The 13,196-nt window shown below is 34.9% G+C and overlaps 1 protein-coding gene across 1 annotated transcript in view; it reads right to left on the minus strand.

Annotated features, from left to right (window-relative positions):
- LOC26529198 overlaps window positions 1–9,346 on the minus strand; it is a 56,630-nt gene extending 47,284 nt beyond the window's left edge. Inside the window, exon 1 of the mRNA XM_023178486.2 lies at window positions 9,106–9,346. Coding sequence (XP_023034254.1) covers window positions 9,106–9,217 — 112 coding nt within the window. The 5' untranslated portion in view covers window positions 9,218–9,346. The remainder of the gene's footprint in view (window positions 1–9,105) is intronic.
- Window positions 9,347–13,196: the final 3,850 nt, after the last annotated feature.

Here is a 13,196-nt window from a genome sequence, read left to right on the forward strand (position 1 = left end):
GTGAACCAAATTCTTTTTAACGAGCTCGCACAAACATTTGATCCCCTCGCCATCCATCGTTCTCACAAGAAAAAAAAACTGCTAACTTGCAGAGGCACTATAAGGTCTAAACTGTGGGGGAGGACGGGGAGTTGCCAGGCGCATGGTTTGAAGAAGTTTGCCAAAAAAAAATACAACAAAAATTGCCACTTTGAAGCATGATGGCAAGCCAAGAAGTGTTAAACCCGAGCCAAGTTGCTTGCCTTTTTTTTCGCTTATTTTTTGCCCCTGTCCATGTCCGTGTTCATATCTCGTGTCAATTTGCAAGCTGACTTTTTTCGCCATTTTTTTCCAAGTTTTTTATACATAGATATCAACATATACATATTAAAGTATATATGTTTTTTTTTGTCCATTTATTTAATGCTTTTTTAGTTGAGTTTTTGGTTTTTTTTATTCGGCGCATTTAATTGCAAGCGGGCACACCCTTTGCACACACCTCAAGAGTAGTTTTTTTGGGTTTTGAGAGTTTAGTTTTATTTTTTTGTTTTTTTGGGTCTACGCTTGGTTAGACTTCTAAAGAATGTTCAAGATACATGCAATGTGAAGAGAAACGAGGCAACTAAAAATAAATATAATTATATATTTATGAAATTAAGTTAATTATGCTAAATGCATTTTATTATTGTCTTTAGCCGCAACGACCAACGACCACAGACCACACTTCACATGGCGGCAATGCCGACTATCTGAATGACTGACTGACTGACTGAGTGAGTGACGAACTGGCCGACTGTCTAGTCTGGCATACAAATTAATAAATTTTATGCTTATGCTTTTTGCTTTGTTTTACATTCCCATATATGTATGTATATTTTTTTTGTGTTTTGCTCTTTTTTGTTGTTTTCAAGAAGATATCTGATATTGTTGAATTTGATTTCTGCAGACGACAAAGCGCAACAAGGGGCAGGATGTCCCATTGCGAATGAAATCAAATTCCTGGAATCAGCAAAAAAAAATTATTCAAATTCTACTTGATTAAAATTGTAATCGTTTAGAGCCTCACATTATTTTTATTATTTAAGTCAGCGATTTTCTTATTTTATTTCGTATTTACTTTGCTTAAAAGTTTTAAACAAGAAATAAATATTAAATATTTTTGTTTTGGATTAGATGAGTTATACGAAGTGAATTTTAAATCATAAATTCAAAGATTTCTTTGAATAGTTTTCGTTTCAATTATTTATTTAAATAGTTTATTTCAAAATTTCTATCAAATATTTCAATTTTTTAGTCTTGAGCTCCAATTAAAGTTGTAGTTTTTGGGAAGGCAGTAAAAATTTGATTTCAAAACACACCAAAGCTCACTTAATGTCAAGGATTCTTGCTTATTATAAAATAATTTCTTTTCTTTTTATAGTTTTCTTTCCCTCTATATTACAATATGCTTTGAAATACCTCCTGCAGCTTAGCTCCTTCTGTGAATAGCAAATCCAAGTGCTCAAATCTATATAAATATTTATCCATTTTTTATGTTCACAAAAGACAATAAATATCTAAGGCATGTCCTCAATAAATATGAGACCCTAGCCCATAACTAAATTGTGAAGTGAATTATAAGTATTTCACATTATGAATGTCATTGCCATTTTCTATTCCATTTTACTTTACAGTTGCGTGAAAATTTATGTTTTGGGTTTTTAATGCTTTCGGGTTTCAGCGTGGAAAATTAGATGGCAAAATGTTTTGGCATTTTATGCTTGTTTTTGTTCAGCTTCCTCATTCCACGTTCCGCTCATTCAAGATTTGCTCTTGCTCTCTGTCCGGCTCTCTCTCTCTTCTGTTGGGCTGAATGAACAAATGCGACACTTCATTTTTGTCAATTGATTCGCCTGTCTGGCTCTTTCAAATACGCATTAATTTCATTTATTGCAATCATCATTGTATAGTTGTCATGGTGAGTAAAGCAAACGCAAGCACCAAAGTTAGATAGAAATAAGAAAAGAGACACACAGAGACACAGAGAGAGAGAGAGAGTGGGAGAGAGAGAGTGTGGGTGGCAGGGAGAAAGAAAGAAAGTATGCTGTGCGATGGTTGCTGATGGGTTGTGGGTGGGAAGAAACATTCCTAGGCACTGATTGTGTTGATTACACTGACCCACTTTGTTTGCCAAGGCTCCGTCGTCGTCTTCGTCCCCGTCTTCAGTTATGGTTCTAGCTTTGGCTCTGACTCTAGCGGAAGAACTCGTGCTCTTATCCCACTCAATCGTTCGACCCAACCCCCTCCTAAAAACCACCCAGTCCATTTCAGTCAAATTCAATGAACTCGAAACTTGCAGATAATACTCACAATAAAAATAATAATAATAATAGTAATAATGTGGCAAAAAAAGAAGAGAGACACACACACAGAAGAATACTATTAGTTCAAATACTTAAATACTCGTGTCTAGGTGAATGGCAGGCTCTACTTATTTTTAGTTCTAGGTACTACTTACATACATATGAATGTACATATGTCTTTATTCCTGTCTGTCGAAGTACCCAACACACACACACACACACTCTCTCTTTCTCATACTCTCTTTCGATCTAGACGCAATAACAAACTACTTGAGAGACGCGTTTAATAATAAGAAATTGTTTTGTTGACCTCAATACCATACGGTGACTATGCAAAACTTCTCGTTCTTACTTTTTTTTCTTTCTATTTCGCTTTTTTAAGTAAGGGCACAACACTTCGTATACGCAATCGAAATCTGCTTTTACACTTGGACAGGCTCAACATAATTTGTGCTAAGGTGGAAAAGCAACAAAAAAAAGTACAAAATTCTTTGGCCATTTGCAAAAAAAAAAAAAAAAATTGGTTGTAACCAGACCAATACCCTCAATTACTGTCTGTCTGTCTGTCTGTCTTTCAGTTGGTCTCTCATGATGGTTGTCTGTCCTTTCTATACCCTGCTGCTTGTATGTCAATAATATGCGTCATTCTAATGCGAAAATAAATAAATAAATAACAAGCACAGCGAGAGCGAGCGAGATGGAATGAGAGTGTGAGTGAGGTGAAGAGTCGTGGAAAAAAACTCGGCTTACACGTGGTACTGCTTTTAATGGATTTTATTTGTACTTGCCACTGTTGTCAGTGTGTAAAGGCTGCCAAGGGGTGGCTGGGGGAGAAGTGCGGGCAAGTGCGGAGATTGAAGGGCCGTACAATTGAAGTGGTAAATGCTGTTGTTGTTGTTTTTGTTGTTGTTGTCTTTTTCTGCTGTTGTTTCGGTTGTTCGCATTGTCATTGTTGTAACCCGGCGTGTGCAGGGAATTGTGCGTATATCCATACATATGTACATATGCCCAGTTAAAACGAACAATGACCAGATATATCGACTTCAAATTGGTTATATATTAAAAACCAGACAATTTAGACAAGCCATCAACAATGACAGTAAGTAACTATTTGTTGATGTAACTGTAGAAGGCAAATTTTTAAACCAACTGAACTGAACTAGTTTAGTCTAGTATAGTCTAACTTTTAAGTAATCTCTATGAATTTTTCGAAGGAAACTATAAGCAGCAGGTGCCCTGGGAGACCACAGTGAATCTCTAAGCCACTTGATGCACTCTGTGTTGGTTGTAATTCTATTATATATAGGCAATACTAGGAAATTCCCAGAGTTTAAATTCCTGTTTACATATAAAATAAACGAGACATTACATGTGTCTTTTGTTTACTTAAACTTTTTATATCAATTCACTAAAGTGCTTGTCTCAAATTTTTATTATTATGAGACTCACTGCTCCAATAAACAAGATTCGGTAGCGGTTTTAAAGTTCTTTTCAACAATTTTAAAGTCAGAGAGGTCGTTATTAAAGCATTGCTTCTCAATTATGGCACATGTTGCCCCATAGCGCCCCCACACCACAGTCATTTGTGTCAGCCCCCTCATCTCACTTGGGTATGAACTTTTTAAATGTGGCGGCGGCGCCGCGGCTAGGAAAATTTATGCCAACTAACTTTTAATAATAATTTTAATTGCCAAACAGCAGCAGCACCACCACCATCACCACTAGTTCTTGGACATCGAACCAACCTTGCTTTGCTTTCGGAGTTGGGGTGAAGTTCTAAAGTTCTATATAAACATGTTCATTCTTATTTCATTTCATTTTTTTTTTTTTCAAGAAATTGGCGCACATGTTGACGAGAAAAATAAAATATAAATGTCATGCTGACTAAGGGGAATATGGCCGAGTTTTTTATTCCCCTCTTTTTGCTTTCCAACCACTTTGCGTACTGGACAAAGAGCAAATAAATATAAAAAAAATAAAAAGAAAACTTTGCCAAAGTACAAGTCAGTAATGTGCTTACATATCGCTAAAGTAGCAAAGTATTTGAAAACAATTTTCGATACTATTTATAAAGGAATTTTTATCCATTTTGATCCCATTCAGAAATACGTAATAACAAGTTGATTTATAGTGCGTAGAGAAATTGTAAATAAAAAATTAGTCTACGTAAAAATGAATTGAAAATATCATCTATGTCTAGACTACTTAGTCCAAATCAAAAACTCATTTCCAATAAGCTCTAAATTATCTAAAAATCGACTAATGGAATTTTTTTTTTGAATCTTTGAAATATCTTTCTTTTCTTATCAAGAATCCAGATGCAGACTCTCTATTTGTATTTGAGTGTGTATTTAGATTGCATTAGATGCTTCTATAAGCCTATTAAGATTAGATTAGATTCTATTAGATTCTAGAGGTATAGATTATAGAAAAGATTATATGTAAATGACTGCGTCAGTTTTGAAAAATTTAACTTGCAAATGTCAGGAATAGTCCTTTTTTTAAAGTTCAGAACCAACCAATGAATGTTTGACAGGAATTCCTTTAACTATTCTGAGTTAATCTTCACCAATTTAACAGCATTTTTATTGACTCTTTCAGATTTACTTAAAATAGAGAAAATTGTTATTTACAAATCGCTTTAATAAAATGCAAATTTCAGCTCCACTGCACTGTCTGAACTAATTGAACTAATAGAAAATTTGTTACGTTTTATTCACGCCCCGTGCGCATTCCGATAAGAAGATAAAGATGATGCCGCGTCTGATTCGCACATTTTGTGTCGAAGGTGAGAGAGGCGGAGGGTTGTAACTCTGTGCCTCGAAGCAATCATCCAACCACCCACCACTTAACCATTAAAAGATTATGAATTTTTGTGAAATATTTTTAGAAAGATTTTTCAACGCGACGAAAAAGTAATCTTTGCTCCTCTTCTACTCAACCTTATTTTTCCTGGGTGCGAAGTGCCGCAGGGCGCCAACAAAGGTCCATGTCGGTGTACATACTTAACTGATTTCCGAGAATTTTTCACATACAAGAAGGTTGAAGCAAAAGAACATAAGTAGACCAGGGCAAAGCTGAACCAAACATACTGAAGTGGGTAGTGTGGAGTTTTCCCTATTTTTTTCGTTTCCCTCCCTTATAAGAGTGGGGCAATCAGTTTAAAGCTGTCAAGGCAACACTGAGGATACTCAATAAGGCTATAAAACGGGAAAACTGATGTGGTGAATGCGCCTCAGCATATGTGTGTGAGTGTGTGTGTATCAACTTTAATCAGGAGAAAAGCCGCTCAAATGCGAATATATACATTGAGGTTTTTCTTTTCTTTTTCTTGTCCGACAGCCAGCAGAAGCAACCGCAATTCATAATACCGAAACGTATCCAGCAAACTCAACTACATTTAGTCAACGTTTCCTTTAGGAGGATGGCAAAGAGTTGAGTGTTTATGTGTGTGTTCGTGTGTGTGTGAAGAAGTGTGGCATTTGTGGGCACATCATCATGAAGGGCCGATTTTGAAGGCGCCGGCCGAATGGCGACTTTTTGCTTTTCTTTTAGTATTGTTATTGTTTTTGTAACGCTGCCTGCTTGAGATGTCAAATAGCAACAGCAACAAAATAAAAACAAAAACTGAAAAGTAACAACAACAACAACAACAACAGGAAGCACTTGAAAATTGAAATCAAGCGTTCGTTGGGCGCCAGCAAATGCCGCCAACGCAACGCAATGCAAAACCAAAGCAAAACAAAAGCAACAAACAAAGGTCCTCGCCTTGCGATTTGCATATGAATAAAGGTACGAGAAAGAACTCACTCACTCGCAAGAGTGAGAAAGCAGCACAGAAAGAGAGATAGATGGGGAGAGAAAGAGGGGGAGTCAACTAGAGTAAGTAGAGAAGCAGTATATTGGATCAACTTCATAAAATTCGGCTATGCGACTTGTATAGACTCTTTGAAATTGTCACTGTTGAAACTATTAAACATTTTAATTCTCACTTAAAAATATGAGATTGGTAATTTTTTAGAAATACTTCTATATAAAATATATCTCTATAAACGTTTTTAAATTCGATTTCCAACGGCCAAACAGTTTAAGGTCAGAAGTGGACACTTTCTTTAGTCAAATCTATAAATCATTTAATTTATTTGAAAAAAGGTTAAAAAGTTAAAACTCTTATTTCTGCCATAATGCTCTCTTCACAGGAGCAAACAAAGATCCTGTTATAGTTAACATGGCCTGCCGCATAGAATATGAAAACGATTTGCTGTTTGGCATATGAATAAGAACAACAACAACAAAAACAACAACACAAACATGCAATATATGTAAAATGATGGGTATAGGGAAAAAAAAAGTGTATTGTTGTTGGGGCGCCCCCCTTTAAGCTTATGTTGTAGTTGGTATTGCCGCCGGTAACAATATCGTTCAACATACAACGCTTGTTGCCATTTGTTGCTCTTGGTGGTGGGCGCTAGATGGCGCCACACGACAGCGAAAATTGAATAAGAAGGCAATTGGCAAGACAGCGGCAAGCGGCAAGGCTACAGACAGGGGCAAGAGCAGGGGCAGAGCAGAGGCTGGTTTAGGAACAGGCAAAGCAGGAAGCTATACCTATAACAACATACTCCCACTCCAACACACAGGCACACACACAGACATACACACCACGACCAAAAAGTTATGTACTATACCTCCGGATATTTTCCTCCATACACAGGCAGGTTTTTCTTTTTTCTTTTTCCCATTTTTTTTTTTTTTTTGCTTGTTTTGGATTGCTTTGAATTTAATGGAAAATTTATTGACGACATGCCGCTTAGTCGTTTGACTTGGACCTGGACTTTTGCCTTTTTCCCCCGAAAATCCACAAAAAGCTTCTCATCCCTGGAACTCACCCACGCCACAATAATTGGGTGGGTTCCCGTCGCCTGCTATATCATGTGTGCAAAAGTTTTCACATTTGGTTTGGTTTCATCAACTTGCCCATGCCCTGCAATTGATGTAGTAAATAGTTGATGATTATACCCACGAGAGGAGGTAAGAAGGGGGTGGAGCGGTATGTGACAGAGAGAAAATAGTCGATATGTATACAATACACAAGTCAAATGGCAGAATGAAGAAGAATGTTAAACACAGAGACATCTATACATATTTAGATTTATCCAAATTGATTGATTGTTTTTACGCATTTAGTAAATCACTTGACATGAAAATCATTTTAATGCGGGATGGATATAAGGATAATCTACTTGATGATGGTCTCCACATGGTCGATCAACCTTGCAGTCTCCCATTCCCTCCCCCTCTCAGTGCACACTTTCCCTCATGCCTTGAATACATGCTTGTTTGGTCAACATCAAAGTAAAATACTTATGTACATTGTACTTTTACTACCTATCCTAGATACATTTCTATTCATGTTGGCGTGGGAATAATGCAAGCTGACAAATACAAGGCTTTAAAGTCATTGAAATTCATTTAAAATACTTTAAAATTTTTATAATTTACCATATAAGATTAACACAAAATATAAACCAAGCAAGAGTTAATATTTTTTCTGTTAATACTTATTAGTAATATATACTCGTATTCTGATTGTTGTTGGCCTCTTTCACACAGAGTTTAAAAAAATCCCCTTTATTTGAAAATATTTATGATAATGAAACCTGAATGAAACTTGAATAATATTTCATTTATAATTTTAAGAACATTCATTCTAATAATAAATTTAAATTTAAAAAGCATTAATTAAGGCTTATTCCTTGAAGTTTAAACAATTTTCCAATAAATAAATTGATAATTTATTAAAATATCTAGCCAACAATCGATCTTTTTGATCTTAGAATACTTGAATCTCTTTCGTAATTTTTTAGTGGCTACTAGTAAAAACTAAAAAACCAATCAATTTTCCTTTTATGTGCGACAAAAGACAACAAAAGATATAATTGAATAAAGAATTTAAACAAGCGTCTTAAGTTAGTTAAAAATTTAATGTCATTAAAGAGTTTATTTCGGTATACAAATGCCAATAAAAAAAGGGTATTTCAAATGAATGGAAAATAAACTATTATAAAATGATTGAAAAGATTACGACCGTCTTAAAACTGACTAAACGAAAAAGATTTTTAATGCCAAGCGTAAATATGAAAGAGTCTTTTCTATTGTTCCCTTTTCCACCACCGAGAAAGAGACAGCAAATCGCCATGCCTGTTTAACTTTTTCACTTACAATAAATTAGAATTATAATTTTCGCTTAGCCAAGTCAAATCAACGACGCAATAACCGAGCAATGGCGAATTCGCATGCAAAAGGACAATTCGAACCGAGTCAAGAGGCCACCAAAAGCAGAAACAAAATCGAGCAACCCCAAAAAAAAGAAAAAACCCGATGAACATTTACCAAAAAAAAAAAAAAAAACTGAAACTGAAACATATATGTATGTACATATGTATGTATGAAAGCACAAGGATAAAGGGTAGTTTGGCTAGCATATCCTAAAACTCCCGACGGAGGTTGAAAGAAAGCAAGAAGAGCAGACACCAGAGAGGAAAAGCGAGGACAAAATACCGAAAAACTTTTCTTGCGTGTTTTACCAAGTTAAATATTTCATGTAGCTGATTTTCTTTATACGATTTTCGACCCAACGGATCTCCCTTCAATAACCCCCCCGCCACTTAACCGAAACAGAAAAAACTCAACAAGTTTCTCTAGTGAGTCTTGAGGGGGTTATTCATCTATGCCTCTCGGGTTCTTATTGGTTTATGATCGAATTGAAATTGCATTCACTCACCTGTTGTTGGCTCCTTGGTTAGTGTCAGTTGTCCATTGTTGTCGGTTAGCAAAAGCAGCAGGAATTCAATGATGAGAGTGACAAAAACGCGTCGATTGTGAAACAAAAACATTGCAGCAATCCAGCGTTATTTCCTGTAGGTTGACTGTGTGTGTGTGTTGGCCCCCCCAACATCCAACAGCCACAGAAACCGCAATGGTTATTTGATTTTTTGTATCCCCTTTTTCCTGTTCTCCTTTCGTTTTCTTTTCTTTTTTTTTCTTATTTTTGTTGATTTTTTTTTTTATTTTTCTTTATTTTATTATGTTAATTTGATTCTTTATAAACGATGAATTTGACGTTGATTCTCGTCTTCACATTGGTTGCTTTTCACATTGGTAGTCAATTTTCTCATTATTACATTTCAGGCTTCATTTTAACAAAAATACAACAAAAAAAGAAACAAAATGGCAATGGGGAGGAAAAAAAAATTGGAAATAATAATTCAGCGAATTCTATTTGTTGAGTATTCACACATACACATACACACACACACGCATAGAAAGAGAATATTTGGTAATATATGTAAATGTCTATGTATTTCCATTTGCCTATAAAACATGCATAAATATTTTACGCGAGCAACAGTGCGTATACGTAATTTGCTTAATAGTCCGCACAAACATGCCACAAAAATAACAAAAAAAAAAAAAAAAAACACCCACTGGCGCCAGGCGTCAAAATGTCATTTGTTTAACAACGTTTTTGGAGATTTTGCGTGAAATTGATGGCCGCACCACGACCAGAGGACCCGGAGCAGGTGCACGCGCTCCACAGCACCACAGCAAGAGACCCCGTAAGTCAGGTGTCTGGTTTTGCTGTCGCGCGGTTAAACAAAAGACTGTGGTGGATAATGGATTAAGGAGTCAATTGCGCAAGTACTACCAAAAGTTTTATACGCACAAGAGAGATTTATTCATTTGCCCTCCACTCAAATGGATTCCAAGTTAGTGGTTCACCTATTCACTTTATCAGTTGCCTCTCTCGCGTAATAAGTTAAATTTGAAATTGAGTTGTAAAAAGTTTTCAACTTGTTAGCAATTTTCAATTTACTGATATGAGCAAATGACTTTAGAGTTAAATATTTATGATTTTCTATGTAATTGAAACTCTGTTGACTTTTGAAAAGGGTTTTCTTTAAAAAGCAAAACAGGAACACTTTAAACATGTTTAAATGAAATAGTTTTTAAGTAAAGAGTATAAAATAACAAATTTCTGGGTATTTAAAAAGAATTTATTCTAAGAAATTTCTAATATTTATAGTCAAGTCACTTATTAATATAACTTTTCATCAGGCTCAATCTATCTAAGTCTTAAATAGACTTTTAAAACAAAGAAACAATTTTCTAAAAGCACTTGCAAACTTGACATTGACTGAGTTATGAATACATATACATATACATCAATATGTGTTTGACCTTTAGTGCCAAACATATTGAATGGCTCAAACATAACTATGGAAAAATTATTAAATATATTTTCAAGCTACTGTCCATATATATATATATATATCTGTACATTATAAGCATGTTTGTAAGTGCTCATAACTTTCAGATTATAACATCTTTATTATTAGCCATTCTTTGGCATCGTTTTTCTCTATTGCCCTGGCACATCCTTTTATCATTAAATTTCCGCTGTCCTTTTGTTGTGGCCCTCTTGTAGCTGCGATAAATCTCAGACTTTCTTTCGTTAGGTCATCTATTTCTGGCAGTTTCAACAAACTTCCATTACACACGCATCATCATCATCATCATAATAATGAGCAACAGCAGGAGCAGCAGCATCATCATCATCATTGCCATAATAACGATATGATGCCATAAAAGGCAGGGGGCACATTTCAATTTCACCAGCAAAAGCAAAACAAAAAACCGAAAGAAAAAAAAGACAACAAGTACCATAAAGGCGCGTGTATCTAGAAGATACATTTCTAGCTTAGAGTGCACGACGAATTTGCGCGGCAAGAAAAAAAAAATAAAGACGAAAAAAGAACTAAATAAATAAAGTCGCATAAATGAATGTTAAAATATATTTCGGTTGCGGTGGCGGCGGCGGCGGCTGCTGCTGCTGCTGCTGCCGCTTCGCCATTATTATTTTTGTTGTTATTTCAACTATCAAAGGCTTTTATTTGTATTTTTTTTTTTTTGCACAAAAAGTACACGAATAAAGCACATGGGAACGGCTACGGCTATGCCACTATGAAGCAGCGCAGCAACCGCAACTGCCGCCTGCCGACCACAGACAAAGTTTTAAATGTATGACAATTGAGGTTTTTTGTTGTTGTTATATGTATGTATGTGTATGTATTTAGTTTTGGGGGTTTGCAAAAAATTAAATAAATCAAAAAGGGAATACAAAAAAAAAAAAATGTGCAATGACAAAAAACATTTTGCTGATTTCTTGTTCTGTATTAAAGTTTTTTTGCACGTAAATTCTGTATGCAATTGTGTTTATTTGTTTATGGCTTGAAAAGTTTTATATTCATATTTTATTAAATACAAAATATACGAAAAACAAAACCACAACTTAAATCACTTAATCGTCGAAGCTAAGATACCCTTGCAGATTTTAAAATGATTGCTTTTTTGATCGTTGGAACAACAACTCAAAATAATGTTTAACTTTCAGAACCAAAGATTATTTGAAATCTTGAAAATCTCTAATCTCTAAGATAGGGTTTGGGGAATGTTCTTCATTTCAGCACTAATTAAACATTTTTTTAAGTAGACAGGACTGTGGAAATCCTTTAAAAATGTAGAAAATATGTCACAAATTGGTACGTTCTAGTTATACAGGATTCTACATACTATAGGGGAGAGGGCCCAGTTGTGACTCAGGCCCAGTTGTGACATTCTCAAATATTTTTGAAATGCGGTATTGAATGACAGTTTGAGCCCTGTAAATCATGTTTGTTAGACGTTCTGCAGTTTTTGGACAGACCCCAACGTTAATATTCGTATTGTATATACGCGTACCAAACATCGTGTTGAAAATCGTGCGAAAAAGTTTTTTTCCATTTATTTCAAAGTACCAAAATTTTGTGAAATCAACAGTGAAAAGGTGAGTGCAATGCATCAAAGTATTGTATTTGCCGTATATTTTGTGATTCTATAAAAATTTATGTGATTATGTAGTGTCTATAAAAAATATAGATATAAACTTTAAACTATAAAAAGGCCCGGTTATGACTCAGCTGGGGTGCCCAGTTATGTCCCATTTTTTGTGCACTCGGATTATGTAAAATTATCAAATTCCAACATTTTTGTTGTTGTTTAACAACAAGGAAAGGGAATTTACATATTGAGACCAGTTTGTCCAAGAATATTCTGGAAGATCTCGATCGGGAATGTTCATTCGAAGTGCGCTAATATGCAAGCAAGTTATTTCGCTTGCAAAAACTGCGAAAGGGAAAAGGACGACGAGGGCTTAAAATCGTTCTCATTTATGGCCATTTTCTTTTGGGTTTTTCATTGTTTTTGGCTTTGAAGCCCTTCAAAATAGGTAAACCATTAAATCACAACAATTCGTGTGACATTCCTTTCATATTTTCTTATTTTCAGTGAATTTCTTAAGTTGAGTCATAACTGGGTTTTTTGGGTTAAAAAAAGTTATCCAAATTAAATCTGTTCCAAAATTTTTTGAGTAACTCAAATAAACATACATTCTTTGAAAAAAAGTTGCGTTTGGTTAATATTTAAATGTTAAACTTCTTAATTTTTCATTTTCCCGAACTGAAGAAAAAATTTCGAGGTTTTTCGAAACCCGGGTCATAACTGGGCCCTCTCCCCTACATTATAAAAACAACCTTCTCAAAATGTGAAATCCTTTGTTATTTCTAGTTTTGATATAATTTTTACTCTCTTATATGTAGTTCAATCTAAAGGTAATGGAATTTTCTCCCTTATTTCTGCTTCATATCTGTCAGATATAATCAGATTTAGCCATACTATATGGTATTTCAAACTGAGTGATATCGAAACTTATTGAAAAGAGCTTAGTTCCTTTGGTTTATAAGTGTTTAACGAAGATCTTCGTCTTAGGCTTAGGGA

The sequence above is a fragment of the Drosophila willistoni genome, chromosome 3R, assembly GCF_018902025.1.
Source record: "Drosophila willistoni isolate 14030-0811.24 chromosome 3R, UCI_dwil_1.1, whole genome shotgun sequence".
Taxonomy (NCBI): Eukaryota; Metazoa; Arthropoda; class Insecta; order Diptera; family Drosophilidae; genus Drosophila; species Drosophila willistoni.